This window comes from Cotesia glomerata, linkage group LG10 (genome assembly GCF_020080835.1).
Source record: "Cotesia glomerata isolate CgM1 linkage group LG10, MPM_Cglom_v2.3, whole genome shotgun sequence".
Taxonomy (NCBI): domain Eukaryota; kingdom Metazoa; phylum Arthropoda; class Insecta; order Hymenoptera; family Braconidae; genus Cotesia; species Cotesia glomerata.
Genome location: NC_058167.1, coordinates 12,735,861 through 12,760,678, shown reverse-complemented (window position 1 = coordinate 12,760,678; position 24,818 = coordinate 12,735,861). Strand labels below are relative to the sequence as shown.

The 24,818-nt window shown below is 26.2% G+C and overlaps 3 protein-coding genes across 8 annotated transcripts; 2 read left to right on the top strand and 1 right to left on the bottom strand.

Annotated features, from left to right (window-relative positions):
- The first annotated feature begins 175 nt into the window (after positions 1–175).
- On the top strand, positions 176–4,637 carry LOC123272332 (serine incorporator 3). Of its 6 annotated transcripts, none has more exons than XM_044739015.1 (8): positions 176–406; positions 489–653; positions 747–931; positions 1,989–2,467; positions 2,540–2,740; positions 2,813–2,848; positions 3,219–3,381; positions 4,060–4,637. In XM_044739015.1, the coding sequence occupies exons 1-8, from the start codon at positions 380–382 to the stop codon at positions 4,196–4,198; spliced, it is 1,395 nt and encodes a 464-aa protein (XP_044594950.1). In that variant the 5' UTR covers positions 176–379; the 3' UTR covers positions 4,199–4,637. The 6 variants fall into 6 exon arrangements, with proteins under 6 accessions (XP_044594950.1, XP_044594952.1, XP_044594951.1 ...); XM_044739017.1 differs by having other exon boundaries at positions 177–406; positions 3,234–3,381; XM_044739016.1 differs by having other exon boundaries at positions 177–406; positions 3,231–3,381.
- Positions 4,361–15,547, bottom strand: LOC123272331 (nose resistant to fluoxetine protein 6-like). The gene is made up of 12 exons (XM_044739014.1): positions 14,964–15,547; positions 11,469–11,615; positions 10,905–11,143; positions 9,048–9,256; positions 8,683–8,938; positions 7,522–7,682; positions 7,240–7,408; positions 6,825–7,018; positions 6,606–6,735; positions 6,321–6,513; positions 5,085–5,393; positions 4,361–4,768 (listed from the first exon to the last, which is right to left on the bottom strand). Exons 1-11 carry the CDS (start codon positions 15,199–15,201, stop codon positions 5,089–5,091), a joined length of 2,241 nt encoding a protein of 746 aa, XP_044594949.1. The 5' UTR covers positions 15,202–15,547; the 3' UTR covers positions 4,361–4,768; positions 5,085–5,088.
- Positions 15,548–20,104: 4,557 nt separating this feature from the next.
- LOC123272334 lies at positions 20,105–24,599 on the top strand. Its single transcript, XM_044739021.1, has 3 exons — positions 20,105–20,273; positions 22,243–22,485; positions 24,341–24,599. Exons 1-3 carry the CDS (start codon positions 20,120–20,122, stop codon positions 24,403–24,405), a joined length of 462 nt encoding a protein of 153 aa, XP_044594956.1. The 5' UTR covers positions 20,105–20,119; the 3' UTR covers positions 24,406–24,599.
- The last annotated feature ends 219 nt before the right edge of the window (positions 24,600–24,818 follow it).

Below are 24,818 nucleotides of genomic sequence, written 5' to 3'. Positions count from 1 at the left end.
TAAATAATTAGTTTAAATATTTTAAAAAACAATTTAATTTTAAAAGTATTTTTTTAATTTTCAATTTATAAATTTTCAAGTGTTTCATTTTGAATTGAAAAGTTAGTTGAAATTAATAGAGAATATGTGTGAGTAAAAAAATATTCAATGAGTTGAAGTTGGTCACAGTTGACGTTTTGTCAATATTATTATCAGGATTTTAAGTAAACTGCGTCAGAGTGAGAATCAAGTCAAGTGATTCCGCCATTGAAAGTCAAAAAATTGTTTCAGTGATTCATTTAGTAATTAAAGACGTAGAGATCATTAAGATTGCACCATCAAAAGCACTAGTGTCACTAAGTAATTCTGATAAGAGTTTGAGACTCAAAATAACTTCAAAATGGGAATAGCTTGTTCAGCAGCTCAGGTAATTTTTTTTCTTTGTTGTGTTTGTTTTTTATAAATTGTTAAGTAGGTTATTCAAAAATCGTTTGTTATAATTTTTTCAGACGGCCTGTCTGTGTGGAAGTGCAGCCTGCAGTTTTTGCTGTTCACAATGTCCGTCATGCAGAAACAGTACAAGTGCTCGAATTATGTACGCTTTGATGTTGATGCTGGGCACAATAACAGCTTGCATCACTTTGGCTCCAGGGCTTCAAGATGTCCTAAAAAAAGTATGTTTTCAGATTCATTTTAAATTCCAACACTTATTTACATTATTATTATTCTTATTTATAATTATAATATTTGTATTATTTTCTTGCCAGGTTCCATTTTGTTCCAATAGTTCAAATTACGTCCCAGATACATTTAAAATTGATTGTGAATCTGCTGTTGGATATTTGGCAGTTTACCGAATATGTTTTATCGTCTCACTTTTCTTCTTCTTGATGTCAGTGATGATGATAGGGGTCAAAAGTTCAAAAGATCATCGAGCTCCTATACAAAATGGGTAATTTACTGACAATAATAATAACAATAAAATAACAATGTAATGTAATTTATTAACTGGCTGTAGGACAACGTCCCCTAACAGCCAAAAGATACATAAAGTATTACAGAGTGTGTGAAAAAATTAAGCAATAATATATAAAACAAAAAAATTTAATAATGAGATATAACATTTATATAGAAAATAATTTCAAATGAGAAAATGTTTATTATTTGGTCTCTTACCATCAGAATGCACTTTAAGTTAAAACTTAATAAGAAAAGAAGGAAATAATTAGAAAAAAGTTCAAAATGATAACATGACATCAGGCACTATGTTTAAAAGTCTATTTAAATAAAAAGTCTATATAAAATAATAATAATAATAATAATACGTTTTAATATTTCCTAATGGTACTAAAATTGAGAGACATCTAATAATTTTTTTAATTTATTTAACAAACAAATTAAGGTAAAAGACCCAGTTATTGACACTTGCAATTTTATTTTAATTAAAAAAAAAGCCAACTTTAATAAATTAATAAATATAATTTATGAATTACAAATTTTAAGATAATTGTTTTTTTGAGAACATTTTATTTTTTTTAATTGAAATAAAATTGCAAGTGTCAAACAACTAGGCCATTGTCAGTAACTGGGTCTTTTACCTTATAACAAGTCAAATTTATTTAAAAAATTCCATCTTTAGAAACTCTAAAAAAATATAAATGCAATTTTTTAAAAATAATTTTCTAGACCTAGTTTATTTTAAAAGAAAAATTAAAAAATTGTCAAATGTCTGCTAATTTCAGTTTTATCATTTCTTAACGAAATATCTTAAAAAAAATTATAAATCAAAACTCATATAATAAAAAATGCACCGAAAGAAAAATTTCTTGACCGGAGAACAAAATTCTTGGCTCAAGAAATTTTTCGGGTGCCTGAAGGAAAACCGAAGTAGTGTTGGCCGAAGTAAAAATTTTTTTTGCTCAAGAAAATAACTAGGAAAAAAAATATTTTCTTGGCTCAAGTGAACCTTTTTTTTTTTTGTGAAATAATTTTAAAATCTTTGTTTCTAGATTTTGGGCAATAAAATTCTTGCTCGTAATTGGTGGAGTAATAGGAGCCTTTTTCATTCCCGAAGGTTCATTTGGTCCAGTGTGGATGTACTTCGGAATGATAGGAGGATTTTTCTTCATAATTATTCAATTAATATTGATAATCGACTTTGCTCACTCTTGGGCTGAAGCTTGGGTTAGTAATTATGAAGAAACAGAATCTAAATGTTGGTACGCAGCACTGTTGAGCGCAACATTCTTCAACTACTGCTTAGCAATTGGTGGAGTAGCACTGCTTTACATCTACTTCACTCTGCCATCAGACTGCTCGCTCAACAAATTTTTCATTTCATTTAATTTGATCCTCTGCGTTATTGTCAGTGCTATATCCATTTTGCCGAGTGTCCAAGAGTTTCAACCACACAGTGGTCTTCTTCAGGCTTCCGTCGTGTCTCTATACGTTGTCTACCTGACATGGAGTGGTGTCTCCAACAGCCCAGGTAAGTGTTTCATCAACAAAGCTTGAAACAATAATAAGTAATAAATATTTAAAAAAATTTTTCTTTTTACAGACCATGAGTGCAATCCAGGACTGCTGGGAATAATTGCTAGCAATGACATCCGTAAACAAAACCAAGCTGCCTTCGACAAGGAGAGCGTAATTGGTCTGATTATTTGGTTCTCTTGCGTACTTTACAGTTCTCTTCGCACAGCATCTAAGTCTTCAAAAATTACAATGAGCGACAAGGTTCTCATCAACGACAATGGAGCTGGTAAATATTGAACTTGTATTACCATATTTTTAAACCTAATCTCTCAACTTTTATATCGCTAATTTTACGCAGTTCGCAATGGAGACACTTCTCTAATCGACAACGAAGGTACGCACATACGCTAAGGACTGTAGAGTAGTGTGCAACAAACTCAGTAGCCTAAGACAAAACAGCCTACAGAGAAGTAGTAAAATAAAAATAGTAGTATACACATAGAATGTGTGTGCCTGCCTTTTTTGATCCCGATGGCTGTTCTGTCGCTTGTCAAGTGTCAGCGTCACTTAATAATTATTATTATAAAATTAATTAGCTTTTTATTTTATTTCTAGCCTGCTATTTAAATACAATTCACTTTTTTTTTTTTTTTATTTATTATTATCAGGATACAAAATTACTATATACATACAAAATATGCACCTATAGAGATTTGATTTTATTTATTTTTATTTTACTCTTATTGTTTATCAAATGAAAACAGACTATGTTGCAGTAGAGGGCCGCAATCATGACGCTGAGTCTGGAGCTGAACCCAAGGTCTGGGACAATGAAGAAGATTCTGTTGCTTACAGCTGGAGTTTCTTCCACTTGATGTTTGCTTTAGCAACTCTTTATGTTATGATGACGCTTACTAATTGGTATAAGTAAGTATTTAATTTATCTTCTTATCTATATTTACTAGGGTGGCGCAAAAAAACCGATTTTTTTTTTTTTTAGTTTTTTTGTTTTGAGAAATCTCTCCAAAGGAAAGCTTAAAAAAAAATTTTTAAGATGTCGCTCCAAATTTTTTTAAATTTCAAAAATCGTCAAAAATCGAATTTTTTTTTTTTAAATTTTTTTTCTCGTTACGTCATAATTTTATAGACCAAAAAAATAGGTTTTCCTGAAAGTTTCAGTTCAAAATGTGAATTTTAAAAGGTCGCTCATAATTTTTTTTTAATTTATTAGTGACTATTTAATTGAATTAGCATTTTTTGACTCTGAAATTTAAAAAAAACTATGAGCGACCTTTCAAAATTTAAATTTTGAATTGAAACTTTCAGGAACTTATTTTTTTTTGGTCTATAAAATTATGACGTAACAAGAACAAAAATTAAAAAAAAAAAAATTTCGATTTTTGAAATTTAAAAAAATTTGGAGCGACCTCTTAAAATTTTTTTTTTTGAGCTGTTCTTTGGAGAGGGTTCTTAAAATATCAAAAACTGACATTTTTTCACTCGAGACTAAAAAAAAAAAAAATAATCGGGTTTTTTGCGCTACCCTAATTAGTTACTTTATTATTAATTATTATTTTTGCTAAATCAAACAATCAAAATTTTTAGGCCAAACTCGACTCTCGAAACATTAAACTCCAACCCTGCTTCCATGTGGGTAAAAATAATTTCATCATGGATGTGTCTTGGAATGTATGTTTGGTCATTAGTTGCTCCAACAATTCTTCGTGATCGCGATTTTTCATAAATCGTTAAATAAAAACCATGAGATTAATCAAGTATTGATTAATTTGATCAAACAGCTAAAAATTTTTTTGATTTAAATATTTAATATGTAATGTTACCTTGTACTGCGTATTTTTACCAATATTTACAGTTATAATTAATTATTTAAGTTACTATTAATATATTTTTTAATAATTAACAATTATAATTAATTTAATAATTAAAGACTCATTTAAAATTACCGCGTAAGCTTGTAAATAACGTATCCAGTTATAAAGTTATATTGAATTAGACTTTTCAACGTGATAATTGTGCGCAATAATAATTAATTAGTGCCCACAAAATACTCTTGTTATTATGTGTAATAATGAATATCATTATAACGCTTACAGAAGAAAGTAATTAATAATTAATGTCATTTATTTAATCGTGATTGTATCAAAATAAACAATATAAATGAATTATTGTGTGCAATCAATTACAATAGCTTAAAAAAAAATATTTACAATCCCTAACACAATTTATCTTATAAATAAATTTTTTGCTTTTTAAGGCAAGGTAAACTAGATCTATGTACACGCTTAAATAACTACTGATAAAAAAAATTAACTTGACTCAAGAGCTAAAATTTTGAACCAAAAATACCATTTTGAAGAAAATGATTTTTTTGAAAAAATGCAATTTTTTAAAAACAATTTTTTGAAAAAAATCTTTTTGTAAAATAAAATTAAAAAATTGTCAGCTAACTTGAATGTTATTTTTTGAGTCAAGAAATTATTCTTGATTTAAGTAAATTTTTCTTGTCTCAAGAATTTATTCTCTTGACTCAAGAAAATAATTTTCTTCAAAATGGTATTCTTGGTTCAAAATGTTGGCTCTTGAGTCAAGTTAAATTTTTTATGAGTGTAAAATCTATTCGACTTTAACATTTTTATAAATTACTTCATTAGCCTTAGAGTCTTTTGATTTAGATTTTAAACAATAATTTTTAATATTTTGAAAAGGAGTATCAAATAAAAGTGTAAGTACAGCGGCTGTTGTAATAATCCAAAAAATTTCATTAAAATTGAAGTGCATTCTAACGAATTCATACGTCTCTGAAGTACGAGTTACACCGACATTGTAGAAAAATACCGGGAACTGCGTTAAGTAAACAGCATAACTCAATTTTGTGCTGACTAGAAAGCCTCTCCATCCGAAGAATCTTGTGAGCGATGCTGTAAAAAAAGAGTTATATTTGTACCAAATAACTTTAAGTTATTAAGGGGTTACATGGGTTTCTCGGTTTCAAAAAATCTCTAGATTATTGTCCTTAAATTTCAAATCGATCTGAATAATAGTTTCGGCGATAGAGTTTTAAAAAGTTGCGCGCTCAAAGCGCTGTTGTATTGTCACTTAAAACTTTAAACGCGTTTTTCTCAAAACTATGTTTTCAAAAACGGTTGTCAAGATTTCTCGAGAACTACTCACCCGATCTTGATGAAATTTTAGACAGGTCTTCGAGATATAATTTACAAGGTCTTGAACGAAGGATTTATTTTTTTCAATTACAATTATTTAAAAAAAAAATGCCGCGAAATTTTAGCCAAATTTTTAATTTTTTTGTAAAAACCTGCCAAAAATCCAATTTTCATTTTTTTTTCCTTCGTTCAAGACCTAGTTTGAAGTCTTAACTAAAGCACATATTTTTTTTTCGAAAATAACGTCACATTAGCAGAGTTTTTAATATTTTTTTTTTTAATTTCAGTAATCCCTTATTAAACATGTATTTTTGAGACAGTAAAAAGTTTGAATAAAATATTTCATTTTTTCTATTAAAAAAAAATTGTTGAAAATAGGATTAAAATTAATTTAGCAGACATTTGATAATTTTAATTATATTTTTGACAAATAGATTGTGGTAAAAAAAAATAAGAAAAAAAATTGACATGTAGAAATTTAAAAAAATTAAAAATGTAAATTTTTAAAAATCATTTTTTGGAACAAATTTTTTTGTTAAATAAAATTAAAAAATTGTCAAGTGACTGCTAACTTAAATATCATGAAAATAGGCCATTTTTTCCCGAAGGAAATCAGAAAATCCATGTAGCCCCTTAATTGAGGTATTTTATAATTAAAATATTTTTTTAATAATAATTAAATACTTGTAGAGTTATCTGTATGAGAAACAACAACAATCCAGGCAAATAACGCACACCAACCGATTGGAGCGAAAGCGTTATAAGCTGCTGCGTGTATTGGATCGTAGACGTAGTGGATGGAACCCATACCAGCAGGTCCTAAGAAGGCAGCAAGAGCTGCTAAAGAGGTCACCATCCAGCCGAGTCTAATGATCGACTGTCAAATTAAAGATAAATAACAGCAACTATTTATTTCGCAATATTTTATATATATAATACTTTAATGAAAAAAAGTGCCGATGGCATTACCTTGTTTATTTTTAATCCTTTGGGGTATCTTCTAAGCAAGTAACCGAGGTAAATTCCAATTATATAAACAGTCAATCGATGAGATGGCAATATGTATGAAAGATTTGCTGTATCAAACAACTGTCGTATGCTGAGGCAATTTTAAATATATCCATGATACATCATAAATCATTATTTGTTTGCGAGGAAGTACTAAATCCATAAAAATAAAATACTTACGATGTACCGAAGAAAACATAATTACTAAGACGTTTGTAATAAGTAACGTAAAATCGTAATCCTGTTGATAATAAAGCGATAATAGCAAGTGTAAGTCCTCCAAACTTCGGCCACTTGTACAGTGTCAATATCATTAATGGAGATAATGCAAATAGTTGAGTATCAATGCCTACATGATGTGTGTGCGTCAAACACTGTAAACAAATTACTGAGTTAAAAGATAAATAAATAAATAAATAAATAAATACACAGTAAAAAATTTTGCGTCAATGCGTTAAAAAATTTTGTGTTAAAAATTTTTATGTTAAATATTTAACATTTTTCTGTGTTAATTTAACACAATAAATGTTAAATTTACACATAAAAGTGTTCAATTTTTAACAAAAAATTTTTTACTATGTAAATTATATATTACCATATTTTCAAATCCAAAATAGTTGTGAATAAATAATAAATTTCTCCACCAAGTTCTTTTGCAAATTTCTGCATGATGAGTTACTACCAAGTTCCACTGAGGTCCTGAACCAATGTACGGCATTATAAAAGTGCAGAAAAGTATTAACGCCCCTAAAGTTGGGACCAATCTGGGAAGAATATATATTTTTTAAATACTATAAAAATACCAAGAAAAAATTAATTAAAGATTTAATTTAAATATCATGCTCATGATGTATTTTATAATGTAAAAAAAATGTACCTGAGTAATCTTGATAAATATTCTTTTTTAATATCAATTTTTCCTGATTTATCTAATTGCTGTACAAGCGAATAAGTGGTCAAAAGTCCTGACAGCATGATAAAAGGATCTGTATAAAGACTGGCTGCTCGACCTAATACTGTCCAAGGCTGACCAAGATACTGTTTAATAAAAACCAACATAAAATAAAGAACTTATATAATTATTTGTAGTTACTAATATAAACTAAAGATAATTATTTGCAAGTGAGGTACACTACCCTGATTAGAAAAAGAGATTTGAAAAGATTCGTAATGGCTCAAAGAGATTAAAAAAGATTCAACTTGACAAATATATAGATATACACTTTGCATGGGTTGAATATTTTTAAATCTTTTTTTTAATTAGGGTATTTCAATTTTCATTTCTTTTAACTAAATTTTTTTTGAAAATTTTGATATTTTTTTTTGAAAAATACGTAAACAAATGTTAAAAAAAAAGTTGATTAGCAAAATTTTAATAGATTTTACAAATTCTTGAACTAAAAAAATAATTTTAAAGAGTTTAATTGTCATGAATCAAGACGAAAAAATTTTGAATCAAGTGAAATTTACTTAAATTAAGAAAAATTTATTATTTTAAGAATATTTCTACTCAAATTAAGAAGCTAATCTTCAAAATAATTTACTTAATTCAAGTAAATTTTTTTGGTAATTATTTATAAGTGGAGTCCACCATTTTCATTTTCATTTTTTTGAACGAAATTTTTTTTTGAAAATTTTTAACTATTTTTTTTTTTTTAAATACATTAAAAAAATGAACAATTTAAAAAAAAAGTCAATTACCATAATTTAAACAAATTTTTTAGAAAATTGTGATATTCAATTTTTTTTTTTAAATTGTTCTTTTCAAAAAAAAAATATATCTAAAACATGAAAAAAAGATAAAATAGAAATTTTATTCAAAAATATGAGAGCCAAAATTTTTTTCAACTTTTGAAGGCAAAAAAGCTATCAAAATATTTTTTTCTTTCACGACATTTTTTATCATAAATGCGCCGTAAAAACAAGCAGAATAAAAAAAAATTAAAAAATGTTAATTTTTCACTTAAATATGGCCAAAACTAGAGAAGACCCCACTTGTAAATAATTAAGAAAGTAAATTAAAGTAATTGAGACAAACCTCTGCCATAGTAGTTCTGTTGGCATAAGGATAAAAAAAAATAGCCATACTTTTATGCGCTACTATTAACATCAGCGCATTAATTGCTCTTACACCATGGACAGTTGCTATGTCATTCTGACTGCGTTGTAATGATATAAGCTTACGGAAATTACGTTTCAGGGAAAACGACAGTAAGATCTCATTAGCATAAACATTGTAGTGATCACAAACAGCGCTAACAATAGAGAGAATTATAACGCCAGCGAAGAAAATGCTGTAGAATAAAAAATCAAAGTAGTATTAATAAAATAACGAAGGTTAATAATTTTCTCTACTACAAGTATGTGTTAATAATTTAATTTAAAGAGTGACAAAATACATACCCGACGATGATTGTCGCAATAGGAAGTGACTTGGTCCTTTGAACTTGGCACATTTCACGGTCGACTCTGATGGTTACGTCAAGACCAGTCCCTGTTGTGTACTTAGCGAGCTTATCCTTGAAGCTTGTTTCAACATCTTGAGGTGAACAGCTAGCTGGTGCGCACACCGCCCAGTTAACAGTGCTGAAACGCGGTACCCTGTGGCCTGGCTGTAATAAATTCGAATTAATTAAATAAAATAATTAGTTTGTAATGAATAATAAAAAATCTACATAACTATTACGGATATTAAATATCTCTAACCAAGGACATGACCTGAATTATAAGTCACTAGCTTTTACTTTCATGTTAAATATTTTAACACACCAGCTAGCGGTTGATATAAATTCAAACGAGGTACTCAATACCTTATTACTGTACATTCAGCTCTCTAAACCATGCAATATCGTATGCATAAATGAACTTATACTTTATTTATATCATACTAACAATCTGCAGTCACTATGTGACTGCCGAGAATTATGAACTATAAATAAATAAAATTTTACTTTGTTAAACAATGAATTTTGATAAATTGCACTGTACTTCCTTAACTAGTGACGTTTTTAAAGATATAAGCTCATCCTGATGTTACACTCATCAAGAGCTTTCATTTGAGTACCCACTTGCATTTTTGATATATTTTTCATATATACATATATATGATATATATAAATATATAAAATATATGAAAAATTGATGTGGGTACTCAAATGAAAGGTCTCGATGAGTGTAACATCGGGATGAGCTTATATCTTTAAAAACGTCAATAGTTCACAAGATATTTGTTAAAATGCCCTGTAATTTCTTAAATATTGACGTGTTTAAAGATATAAGCTTATCCTGATGTTACACTCATCAAGAGCTTTCATTTGAGTACCCACTTGCATTTTTGATATATTTTTCATATATACATATATATGATATATATAAATATATAAAATATATGAAAAATTGATGTGGGTACTCAAATGAAAGGTCTCGATGAGTGTAACATCGGGATGAGCTTATATCTTTAAAAACGTCAATAGTTCACAAGATATTTGTTAAAATGCCCTGTAATTTCTTAAATATTGACGTGTTTAAAGATATAAGCTTATCCTGATGTTACACTCATCAAGAGCTTTCATTTGAGTACCCACTTGCATTTTTGATATATTTTTCATATATACATATATATGATATATATAAATATATAAAATATATGAAAAATTGATGTGGGTACTCAAATGAAAGGTCTCGATGAGTGTAACATCGGGATGAGCTTATATCTTTAAAAATGTCAATAGTTCACAAGATACAAGGTAGTTTCTTAATTATGTTAAATTACACTTTACTTTCTTAACTATTGACCCTTTTAAAGATATAAGCACATCTTGATGTTATATTCACCAAGAGCTTTCATTTGAGTACCCACTTACATTTTTGATATATTTTTCATATATACATATATATGATATATATAAATATATAAAATATATGAGAAATTGATGTGGGTATTCAAATGAAAGGTCTCGACGAGTGTAACATCAGGATGAGCTTATATCTTTAAAAATGTCAATAGTTTACAAGATACAAGGTCATTTCTTAATTATGTACCTAGAGATAGATCATTTTTGAATGCAGCCTCAATATTTATCGTTATAAATTAACTATCGCTGGGAATGATATGAAACCTTGAGAAGGCACAAATTCAAGTCAAGATCTTTGCAATGATACTAAATTCCACTAAAAAAATCGATTTTCTCATATAACTATCCAAGACACAAAATTGTTCTTATTCTCTTCATAATATAGTTTACTCATAATCATATTTACATCTGTTAAATTACTCCTAAATGCGTAGTGAGAGTGTGTGAGGCGATGAAGATACGTCAAATCAGGCCGGGACTTGTCAATATTTATTTGCAGATAAACCAAACAATACTGCCCGGTAATTTGCCCGTATAATTGATCCTCTGCCGGCGAATTAACGCTCAGACACTCGTCAAAATCACCCAGCTGATTTACATTACCACTGAGCAACCCCGATGGTATTTTAGCTGTCGCATCGTACACTGAAAAATAAATACTATTAAAATACAATGACTGTATATCATAATACGTGACCTCAAGCTCGTGATCATCAGGAAGAGAGTAGGTGAAATCGAGACAATTGTAAACGCTCACGTGTCTTTTGTTACATTACCAAATACCAAGCGCATTTCTTATGACGACTTTGTTCATATCATGTCTACACGGTAAAAATCTATTGGGTTTATGTGTTTTATGTAATCTATCGGCATTGAGTGTATTTGTGTACACAAATAGAATACCGCATCGCCATAAGTCATAACCATTTGAGATAATAACATTCTTAATTAGTTTATTATTAAAACTTACTCTTCACAGCCCAAAGACTCATCTTTCTCAGTTCACGCTTAAATAACTCCGAGTCCTTCCGACACTGCGCGCTTACATTCTCCACACTTAAATCAAACTCAGGAACTATTTTGATGAGAGTATTTATCTCTTGAGTTTCTCCATTTCCTGGTGAAAAAAAAAAAAAAAAAAAAAAAAAAAAAAGTAGGTTTATTTGTTTTTCTTTGTATTTATTTACATAATTTATATTTCTAAATAAATTCATTTTTTTATAAATAGAAACTCAAGGAGAAAAAGGAAATTTTTACATAAAGTTCTTGATGAAAATGTAAAATTTTGATCAATGTATTGGTAGTATAATTGTAAAAATTTCTGCAAGTTATGCCATTTTTTTTTCTTATATTTTTTGCCATAATTTATTTGTTAAAAAAAATTCTAATAATTATTTAATATCTGCTAAATTTATTTCCATTATATTACTTCTTTCTATCGCTATTATAATGACTATTAATAAAAATCTTTTTGATTCTAAAATTAGCGGACATATGATGATTTCTAGAATTTTTTATGAAAAATTCTAGAGTTGTCAAAAAGTTATTGTAATTTTTTAAAAAATGTTTTCTTCATAGTATTTTATTTGTTGGGAAAGTCCAAAAAAATTACAGATGTTTGCCATAACTTCAGTTTCATAAATCTTTTGATTTAAATTTAGCGGTATGTATTATTTCTTCTAAAAAATTATGTACTAATAATTTTTTTCAATTTTTTACAGTGACTCAACTCTGAATTGGAAAATTAATAATAAATCATAAATTAAATTTACACTGAACAAAAATGAAAATTAATTTAGCATAATACTAAAGTTAGCCGACGTTTCAAATTTTTTTTCATTTATTAATTTATAACAAAAAAATATTTTTTAAGGATTGCACTTATAGTTTTCCAAGTTTTTACAAATGAAATTATTTTTTTATAATAATTTTTTCTATAAAAAAAATTCTAAAAATTTTTAGATGTCGGCTAACTTAATTTTCATTAATTTAGCAAATATTTAAATTAATAATTTAAAAAATTTATGGCATTAAAGTTAGCAGTCACTTGGCCATTTTTTAATTTTATTTAACAAACAAATTTGTTCTGAAAAATTATTTTAAATAAATTGTATTTTTAATATATTTAAATTTCTACATATCAATTTTTTATGCCATAATTAATTTTTTACAAAAAATTATTGAATATCTTCTAAATTAATTTATATGAAAAATTTTAACGAGTAAATTACAGCAAAAAAGAATTTTAAATAATTAAAAATGAAATTTTTTATTTAAATAAGCTAATTTAAATATCATTAAACAAAAGTACTGCTATTGTAATAAAATAAAACTTGAGTATAATTAAGAGCTTATTATGACTTGCGAAGTTAGAAATAAAATAGAATAGAAAAAGATTTCAAAATTGTACGAGTTACAATTACGATCGTGTAGGTGTCCCATACAATGACATTACATATGTAAAAGTGTGCGTAATGTCTTGCTCGCTCTTGAATGATTCTTGCACCAACGAGGTACGTGCGTCGCGTCCTAAATACTAATATAAAAAAATTACACGAACCGAATTCGCTATTACATTGACAGCGCATCATCTGAATGAAAAAAGTATAAATAACAAAAGTAAAAACGATTCAAGTATAAAGCTAACATTTAGCTTCTACAATTGTTTTGTAACAACGGAAATAATTGACACAATTGCAAATTACAGTATGCAAATATTTATAATAACGTGAAATCGAATAAATTTATTGAAGCTTATGCACTACAAATTTGCCATTCAATTGTAAATCTTTCTGTGGGCTTTGATCTGTAATGAGATTGCTTAAAAACGCCCGACTTTGACAAGTTGTCGACTGAGTGTTGCAATTGTGAATATAAAAATTTGCTTTTATTGCAACAGCGTCTATTATAAATAGTATTAGCAACAGTGTTACCTACTTAATAATTAAATTTGTTATTGTAATTTTTTTAATTGTTTCATTATCATAATTAATATCTGACATTAATAGTTTAAACTGTAACTATTTAATCAAAGGTCTGGAATCTGATCGATGAAATTGAAAGTGATGGTTCTACTTATTACAGCCACAGTAAAATAACATTTAGTTGAGTTGTACTACTACTACTTGGGAGTACTAACAGCTTACTTGCATTCAAGACGCGATGATTTTTAAATACTAGCCAGAAAGGCACCCGCGTGCTTTGCAAAATAAATATTTAATAATTTGTCCTTCAATCAATCTGTTTATCTGATATTCAGATTTACTTTATTTCTTACACATTATACATTTATGTATAAATGAAAATACTTTTTTTTTTAACGTGATTGCAATTGTTAATTTAAAACAATGCGCTTAAAAGCTTCCGCGTGTAATAATTTTATTTTAATGTGAAAACTTTTAAGTACTGCTAATACAACTCAATAAATTATAATATTTTATAAAAAAATAATTTAATAGAAAAAATCAACCCACAAAAGAAGAAATAATATATTTATAAATTTATTTTGTAAATATTTATTTAATCAAAAAATTTTTATGAATTTAATAAATTTAAAAATGACACTGAAGTTGACAAACATTAGAAATTTTTTTAGAATTTTATAGTAATTATATTGTTATAAAAAAAATTTAATTAAAAAATTCCACAAGTGAAAATTAATAAAAATTACAAGTGAAAATTTTTAGAATTTTTTTATTGTAATTGATTTGTTAAAAAAATTTTTTAAATTGACAGCTGACGGCTAATTATGATACTAAAATTAATAACACTAAAGTTAGCCGACGATTTTAATTTTTTGATTTTTTTTTAATAATTAAATTGGAACTAAAAAATATTTTTTAAAAATTGCACTTAGAATTTTTTAAGTTTTTTACAAATGAAAATTTTTTTTATTATTCTGCAATGATTTTTTTAATAAAAAAAAAATTCTAAAAATTTTTAAATGTCGGCTAACTTAATTTTCATCTGAAATTAGCCGACGTTTAACAATTTTTGACTTTTTTTTATTAATTAAATTAGAACTAAAAAAATATTTTTAAAAAATTGCACGTATAATTTTTAAAATTTTCTGTATGTGAAATTGTTTCTTCTAATTGTTTTTTAATAATTTTTCAATAAAATAAATCACAAAAATTTTCAGATGTCGGCTAATTTAATTTTCATCGGCTAACTTTAGTATTATATTTAAAACTATTTATATTATGAAAAAAAATTTTTTTTTTATGTTAATTTTTTTTAAATAAATTTTTTTACTATTGAGTTGATTTTTGCTGTGTTAAAAAAATGACATTTCGTCTCTTATTCTTAGAACTAATTTATGTGTCTCTAAAATATACATTACAATTACTCAAGAAAGTCTCAATTAGAAAGAAAACGTAATATTTCAACAAGTGATTGTTTTGTTTCGTTCTAAATACTTGTCGATTACCTAATTACTATTAAATAACAATAAAAAAAGCCAAACCTGTCCCATAAGAATCAGTTTTGCCGTCAAGATAAAAAATTTCTTCGGTATCTTTAACAGCAATTGTCAAATTTTCAAAATCCCTTGGATTTGATTTGTTGTGTGTAAATACTCTGATAATATCATTATCATTGAGATCTAATGCAGATGTCGGGGTAATATGCACTGTTTTCCTCGCAGCTTGACTTAAAAAAATAAAATTTATCCATAAAAGTGTTTTTAAATTAAATTTCACCATTTTAACTTATTTATTAACTACTAAAAAAATATTTTTGAATTCTTCCAGCTTAATTTTGACTAAGCACAGTGACAAAAATATCTAGAAATAGCGTAATAAAAATTATTTTATAAATCACATCTCGTTTTAAAATTATTTATTTAATAAAGAGTAGCTCTAAGAACAAACACGTTTTCTGATTGAACGTGGAGTAAACTAAGAATCACTTGTTATATGTTCGATGAAGTTTATGTCGCAGATGTAAAAGGGGGGTACACTTTAACTGTGCAACTCCCCACTTGTGGCTTTGGACAATCAAAAAGAACAACACGGTGTTATTGTAGACAGTAAACACCTTTACAAATAAACAAATTTCTTTAAATCTCTGAACTTTGACTAAAAATAAAAAATAAATAAATAAAATCACGTGACTATTATAAGATTGAAATAATAAGTAACTTAAAAGCTCTTTGACATAAGTACGTGATGTCACTTCTAATTGTGAAGAAATAACAAAAATATTTTTTTATAAATCTCGTATGATGTCAACAATTTTTACCTTTAAATTTTATCTTCATAAATTTAATTTTAAAAGTTCAAAATAATTAATTGTGATTGTATCAATAAATACACATTGATCTAAAAGCGAGACCTTGTTAATCTTAACATCTTGAAGTATACTAATATAAAATTACTTCACTTATTTCAAAGGAGCTTGTGAAATACCTATGTACATACCTAGAAATAAGATCTTTAATTATTCTCATTCGTTTTGAGAGTACTAAGAGTCATACAATCAATCTTAAGTAGTTACGCGTCCTTAATTAATCAACACGATTAAACTTTTTTTTTTTTTTTAAATATATATTAAAGATCCGAGTCATCTCTTATGTAAAAAATAATTGGTTTTATTTTTTTATTTTTAATTAGATTAATATTTATTAATAATTAATTAATTATTAAATTAAGATTAATATATTAATTATTAATTAATAGATTAATTTTAATCTTAATAATTACCAATTAATTAAACTAATAATATAATTGTATATTATTACTTACGAATTAAATGTAATTGAAATAAAAAAAAAATGTTATTATAAACTGGTTGGAGCAAACGAAAGTTAAATTAAAGAGTGTAATCATGCATTCATTTCGTGAATATTAATGTTGAATAGTACGTATAAATCATTTATTCCATCGGAAGCTTTCATTGTTCAGAGAATTTTCATCGCCTCGTTTCTTCTTGTACTCGATATCTTGGTATTGTGGTGTTTCTTCTTGTAATCTCGAGGACACCTCTTTAGAGAGTCTACCCAAAACATCTCTACATTTACCATGACATCTTTACCATAATTATTTATCATTTTATTGATAAATAAGTTGAATAAATCTAGAATTCAGCTGAAGATGTCAAGGGTGAAAATAATTAAAGATAGAAATTATAACTGCTCTATAAAGCAGAGATTATTTGCACTACATTATTGTAGTTTCTAATCATGACACTGAAGTTGACAGACATTAAAAAATTTTTTTATAATTTTGTAACAATTAAATTACTATGAAAAAAATTTCACATTTGAAAATTAAAAAAAAAAATTTAGATTGATTCTTTTTATTGTAATTGATTTGTTATAAAAATAAAAAAAAATTTACAGCTGTCAGTTTACTTCAGAATCATTTATAATCCAATAAAAAAGCGAACAATCTTTTTAAATCATTCTTTTTAATTAAATCATATATAATTTTTTTAGTCATATTTTGACAATATTAATTACACACAGACTCATTACTTGTCATAAAAAATTAATACAAATTTTTTTATTAATCTAACTTATCTGAAATAATTAATTTTTAGTCATCTAAGTATTAAATAAATTGTTAATTTACCTTTAAAATAGTTTATTTAAAATAAACAATAGCTTTGAAAGTTTTGCAAGGACTTTTCCGTTGTTGACAAGCGTGCAAATGAGAAAAGATGGCAAATTACATCTTCAACGCCTTCAACTTCAAAGATGTCGCCAATTTAACACATATGTAATTACTTCACTAACTAAAGATGGTGTAAGTAAACTAGTAACATTTCTTGACAACAAATTTATTTATTACCTCGTAAAAAGTATTTTTTTACGATGGCAATTACCATAATTCATTTAAACCTGAAAAGCGTGTTATTAAAGTTAGTATTTAAATAAAAATACCAAATTTATACTCACATTATTAACATTATTTACATTTATCTTATTTACAGTAAACCAATCTAGGAAGCCATTGAAATACAGAGTTATCCCGAAGTCGTTTATTTGAATCCATGCGCAAATACTTCGTACATTTTCGTAGCCCCCCGGATTAGCAGAAATAATTTCGTTTATCTTCGTTCAAAACCGTATTTACAATTCACCGGCACATGATTTTTTTTATCAGTCACTTCTTATCACCGGCTAGATCGCTATTGGTTAAATAAATTTCAAATTTGTAAACATATTTACAATATTTCTTCTAAAACATAATAATAAAGTTAGCCGACATTTTTTATTTTTTTATTTTGCTTAATTTATTAAGTTATAAGTAAAAAATATTTTTAAAAAATTGCACTCATAGTTTTTGAACTTTTTTACAATTGAAAAATTTTTTTGCAATAATTTTTTTGACAAAAAAAATTATAAAAATTTTTACATGTCGGCTAACTTTATTTCCATTCTAAAACTACTTTTTACAAAATAAATAAATAAAATAAAAACGTATGTGCTGTCATCTGGCGCGCAAAATTTCATTGACACACATGAGTGTATATGTGCGTCTAACACAACACAAGCAGCTGACAAATATGATAATTATCACTATCGATACGGTCGTTGCTTCTACTAAAAACGTTGACCTTGTCTTCATTCAACTTAACAATTAATGAACAGTGCTCGGTATTAGAAAAGAAATATTTAAAATTAGCAAGCTTACAGTTAGAGTTTTAAAAATAACTTGTAAGAAAATTTTTATGTAATAATTTAGCCGTCAGCGAAGAAGTTGGACGCGAAAAGCATCGATTCGTTCTATTCAGACGTTGACGCGCGCTCGAGTTGTTACAGTGCCCGTCTTGGTTGGTAATAAACGTATATTTATATACAATAAATATTTAATAATAACAATATACTTTTCTGTATCTAAGGTGTAAGGAGTTACGTCGGTGTCTAATCTACGTGCTTACTCAGTTATATTGTTAAGTATTAAGTCTACAAGCTACTGGTTTTTAGGCAGCCAAGATAAGAGAACTTTATCAATGGTAAGTACCTTACGGTTGTTTTTTATTATTTTATGGTTAGTGCCATGTGTTATTTCGTTGCCCCGCTGGATTTTATTATCATTTATTACAATATAGTGTGTACATAGTTTTATATTTCTACATACCTATATACATATGTACTTAAATATATCTATTGTAAAACACTCAGTATTTTTATTACGTCAAAGTCGCGTGTTATTGTAAGATCAACGATGATTCATTTTTGTTTTTTTTATTATAGTCTTCCCGCGTGTTGTCATTGTTTCTGTTTATTCTTTTTTAATATATATCTATATGTTTATTTATTTATTTATTTAATATTGTTGTTTTAGCTATTTTTATACTGCGTTGGAGATTTAAAAATCAATCAGTATGAAAAAACAGTCCTGAATTTTTTTTTTATCTAATTTTATATCCAGACGTACAGTAGAAAACTTCTGGGCTTCATAATTTTGATAGAATTAATTTTATTATAATGGTAACAGCAGACAAAAAAATTTTGCCGGTTCTTTGACGACGAGTTTTAATTTTTTTTTAATAAATCAAGTGATTTAAAAATGACACTAAAGTTAGCAGACGTCTAAACATTTTTTATTTTCAATAAAAAAATATTTATTGAAAATTGTACTAATAGTTTTTCAAGTTTTTTACATGTGAAATTTTTTTTAAATTGTTTAATTGAAATTTCTTCAATAAAAAAATTTCTAAAAATTTTTTAAAGTCGGCTAACTTTATTTTCATGATTTAAAAATATATTTAATTAAATTACAATTCAATTAAAAATAGTACTAAATAATACTAAAGTTAGCCGAAATTTTTAATTTTTTTTAAATAATTAAATTAGAACAAAAAAATATTTTAGATGTCGGCTAACTTAAATTTCATTACTAGTTAAAATAAATGATATTAAAAGTAACAAACAAATGACTTAAATAGAAGAAAAAATATTTGTATAATTTTTTTGACAACTAGATAATTTTTATAATTTATTTAAACCTTAAAATTTTTTTAAAGTATTACATTCATTTTATTTTTGTAAAAAATTTATTGTCAATTTTTTTAAACTCTTATAACAAAGCAATTACAATATTAAAAGGGTTTCTAAAAATTTTCACTGATAATTTTTTTTAATTTTTACAAGTGGAATTTTTTTTTTTAATTTTATTCATAACAATTTAATTTTTATAAAATTCTAAAAAAATTTCTCATGTCTGTCAGTGTTATAAAAATTTTTGGATGTTAGTTATTTCAGTATCATTTACTCTAAAATTATTGTTGGCAGTTATATTAATGTCTGATATTATTAGACATAACTGTCTAATAAAAGTTTGACATTGAATTTTTTTGAATTTGTAAAAACTATCTTTTAATTTTTTTTTACTAGTCTATAAAAATTCTACAGTTTTTACTGCGTAGATTAATTTATTTATATACTTAAAATCTTAAAAACAAAGTTGATAAAAAAAGCTAGCATGCACAATTAATGATATGACAGGTTGATAAAACAAAGAGGGCTTTGTGAACTACCTGACCCTCTAAAAATAGTCCAAGTGTCTGGAACGTGCTCAAAGGGTTTTACTTTCACACACCGTAATAAGAAAAAAAAATAAAAAAATTAAATAGACATTTATATTTATATTAATATTTGTGGTCTTGATAATAATGGCTAGAGAGAAATTAGTTAAATTTGAAAATAAAACTCAGGTGAAGCAGAATAAAGAGTCACACGATGGTGACCGAGCCCTGAAACTCAAGAAATTAAACTCCAAGAAGAAGAAATGCGCTCGGAGAAAACAACTTATTCGTGCTGCCAAAGGTAGAAGAAAAGAAACAACAAACAAAAAAATATTTTTTAAGTAATCTAAACGAATCAAGGCTTTTACTTATACGTGACAAACTTGCCCTTTTACGCATTAACCCGCACTTTTAATGCTCTCTTCTATAACATTTTACTATTTTATTTATTTATTTATTTACTTAGACAAATAGATAGATTAACGATAGTAGTCTTTTACTTATTTTATTGCACGTCAATAGCTATAATAAAATAACATGCAATTTTGGTAATCTAACAAATTGTACAGAGCCCGGAGTAATTGGATGCGTGTGTGATCCATAATTTAATCTGACATAAATGTATGCTGGACATTTTGATCACAAATTCTGGCTTATGAATAATTTATTTTTAAAATTTTAAATTAAGGGGGAACACCACTGTGACGATAAAAAAAAAGAGGCGAATTTTTTCGACAGGGAAAATAAAGGAATTTGGGGATCGGATTTTTTTAATTTTATTTAGGGTACATTAAAGATTATTATCCTAAATTTTTATTAAAAAGTTATTAACAATCTCGTAGAGCACTAGGAAAAATTTTCCTCTTCATGATTGGTTCGATAACTCAAAAACGGATCATCTGAAAATAAAAACTCAAATTGCTTTTTAATCAGTAAGGATGTAGTTATCGTCGCACGTACAGAATTTAAAAAATTTTTATTTTAAAGATATTTTTAGTCGGGTTAAAACAAAAAAAAAAAACAGTAAAAATAATGAGAAAATTTATGAAAATTAAGTTAGCGGATATCTAAAAATTAAAAAAAATTTTTTTATTGAAAAAATTGTAAAGAAAAAGTAAAAAAAAAATTTCATTCATAAAAAAACTTTGAAAATTATAAGTGCAATTTTTAAAAAATATTTTTAGTTCCAATTTATTAAATAAAAAACAATTAAAAACGTCAGCTAACTTTAGTATTATAGAAAATTTTCAATCAGTCGCCATTTTTTTAAAAATTAAAATTTTCAAAATTCCGTTTCAATAAAAAAAATTTTTTTAATTTTTAGATGTCCGCCAACTTAATTTTCATAAATTTTCTCATTATTTTTACTATCCTTGGTTTTAACCCGACTAGAAAAATTTTTCAAATTCCGTACGTGTAACGATAATTACATCCTTACTGATTAAAAAGCAATTTGGATTTTTATTTTCAGATGATCCGTTTTTGAGTTATCGAACCAACCATGAAGGGGGAAATTTTTTCTAGTGCACTACGAGATTGTTAATAACTTTATAATAACTAAATATTTTTTAATAAAAATTTAGGGTCATAATCTTTAATGTACCATAAATAAAATAAAAAAATTCGATTCCCAAATTTCTTTATTTTGCCTGTCAAAAAAATTCCCGAAAATCACCTCTGACAGTGGTGTTACGCCTTAACTAAAAATAAATTTTTAAATTGGAATTTATTATTAAAAATTTGTGTGGACATTTTTTTTCACGCAAACTATAAAATGGAAAAGATTTGTCAGTAATCAATTCCCAGCGCTTTTTTACGCAGCAGATAAAGTTTTGTCAATGATTGATTTTCTTTTCACTTTACGTTGATTTATTAAATTACGTATTTTTTATTCAAAATTCAGTAGTTATTTTTTATTTTATCGTGACATTTTGTTTAATTGATGGAAATATTTTAATGCTAAATGGAGCACACTGACAATAGTGATGGTAATATTATAATATAATAATATTGAATAAAAAATAAAATAAAAAAAAAACCAATTATTCTTGGCTCAATAACTTTACAAACGTCTATGACACATAAACTCCATCGAACGTGTGTGGCAAAAGTACACGTGTCTATTGAGAGTACAAAAGCGTCATGCCGATGTATCATGAGTTGAATTATGTTATGTTTTATTCTGTTCTATTCTGTTCTATTATATTTTATTCTCTATTATTAAATTGTATTGTTGTAAAAGCGTAACAAAAATCCGAATGTTGTTTCAGTGTTGAAAATGCTGTCGCAGAAGCATACGGAGTCAGACGCTGAGAGCGAAGCTGGCGGAGGCGGTGGAGATGCTGAGGGTGCTGTGACGCCGGGGAGTGTTTCCAATGGGGAAGGTACTAAGGAATTTCTTTCAACCGGGAGGACGGGGAGGCGAAATGCCATGCCTGATATCTTGGGTCAACATGCTGAGACAGGGACGGCTGATTTACCCTCACGTCTCGAGGCTCTCACCACTAAATCAGGTACTATTGACTTTTTTCTATCAATATTAATGTCATTAGATAAAGTGACTTTTCAACTAAAAACTATCTTCAAGATAGAATAGTAATTAATCAGCATTTATTAATTAAAAATTTATTTAGAATTTTAAAAGAAATTTTCTTAAATATTCTTTACAATTTTTTTTTATTTATCGTTAAATTATTTTGATAATCAGTTTTTATAAATTTTAATATTATCTATATTATTAAGAGAATAAGCGAAATTTTGTGGCCAGTGTATTTATATGATAAATATGTATAGTCAATTTATGATGATAAGTATTTAGGCTGCATTCGAAAATGCTCTATTTCTAGATACATAATTAAGAAATGACTTTATATCTTGTGAACTATTGATATTTTTCAAGATATAAGCTCATCTTGACATTACACTCATCGAGACCTTTCATTTGAGTATCCACATCAATTTTTCATATATTTATATATATTATATATATGTATATATGAAAAATATATCAAAATTCATGTGGGTATTCAAATGAAAGCTCTTGATGAGTGTAACATCGAGTTGAGCTTATATCTTTAAAAACGTCAATAGTTAAGAAAGTACAGTGCAATTTAACATAATTAAGGAATTACCTTGTATCTTGCGAACTATTGACATTTTTAAAGATATAAGCTCATCTTGACATTACACTCATCGAGACCTTTCATTTGAGTACCCACATCAATTTTTCATATATATATATATATATATATATATATATATATATATATATATATATATATATATATATATATATATATATATGAAAAATATATCAAAATGCATGTGGGTACTCAAATGAAAGCTCTTGATGAGTATAATATCAGGATGAGCTTATATTTTTAAAAACATCAATATTTAAGAAAGTACAGCGCAATTTAACAAAATTCATTATTTAATAAAGCAAAATTTTATTTATTTATAATTCACAATTTTCGCCAGTTGCATAGTGACTGCAAGGTTGCTAGTTTTTTTTTTTATTTTCAGATTTTTTAAAAATAATTTATACGAAATAAATTATTGTCAACTACGGAAGATTATAATTTTATTTTATTATCGGGTTAGTTCAAAATCTCATTGATGCTTTATTTTATTTATTTTATGAGCACAAAAAACTTAGTACGAGATAATTGATAATAAAAAAGCTAGTTTTTTTATTTTTAATTTTTATTCCAATTAACTTTGCTCGTGAAACAATAAAGGTATTACTTCAACCAAAAATAATTGACCCAATTAATGGAAACAGTACAAAACGTATGACAATTTAAATTGGTGTGTAAATTGAAACAAGATCAATGATGGAAAAATTTTTAAGAAATATTTTTATCGATCACCTTCGAGATAATATGTATAGACAAAAAAAAATTCACTTTAGTAATATTGATTTAACTATAATATTTAATTATAAAAACTCGATATTTAAAACGAGTACGAATAAAAATTGATTTTTATAATGAAATAAAAAAATTATACTGTAATGCAAAGAATATAATTAAACTCGTGACCTGACGTAATTTTATCATATTTATATCGATCGTTACTATTTAGTAACTTGACTAAGCGCTCGCTTCACTAAGTAACTTTGTTGGAGGAACGAAATTTAATTATATAATAATAATAAGTTAACGGAGTTTCAAATAAGATGAACAAAAAAAAATCTAATTATTTACTGTAAAGTTACAAACAAAATCTAAATTAGTTTAATTGATAAGTCACTTTTTTAGATAGTATATTTAATTGAGAAACTTTAAGTTGAAAGTATGTCAAAAAAATAGATCAATAAAGTGTTGTTATATATAATGAAATTAATAAATGATTCATTATTTTTAGATCAAGCTAGTACGAGTGGTATGGATCAAAGTGGCCCGTCGACCTCTCAACAACAGAAGGGTTGACGTAAGACAAAATTTAATTCTTATGATAATTATTTCCCAAGATATTTTGTCTTGACGTACATATTTCCGACAAAACTGAAGGATCAATTAAGTAACAGCTAAAAAGTAAATATATTAACTGATTCTGATAACGGTGATGTAATTAAAGCGTTATCAATAACAACCAGAATCATACTCACAAACTGAGACTGTTAATTAATAAATTGTCATCAAGAATAATTTATCTTAAAAGACTTGAACCAGCGCAGATCTTGATTACTGTAGATTAAAAAAATTTTTCAAATTTATGTATACATATACAGTCATATATATATAAATATGTACATTAATTGCCGTGGAACGGCATTAAAATTGTGTGATATTTGATGAATTATTTTTAAATAATACAAAAGTACTTGAGTGCATGAATTTGA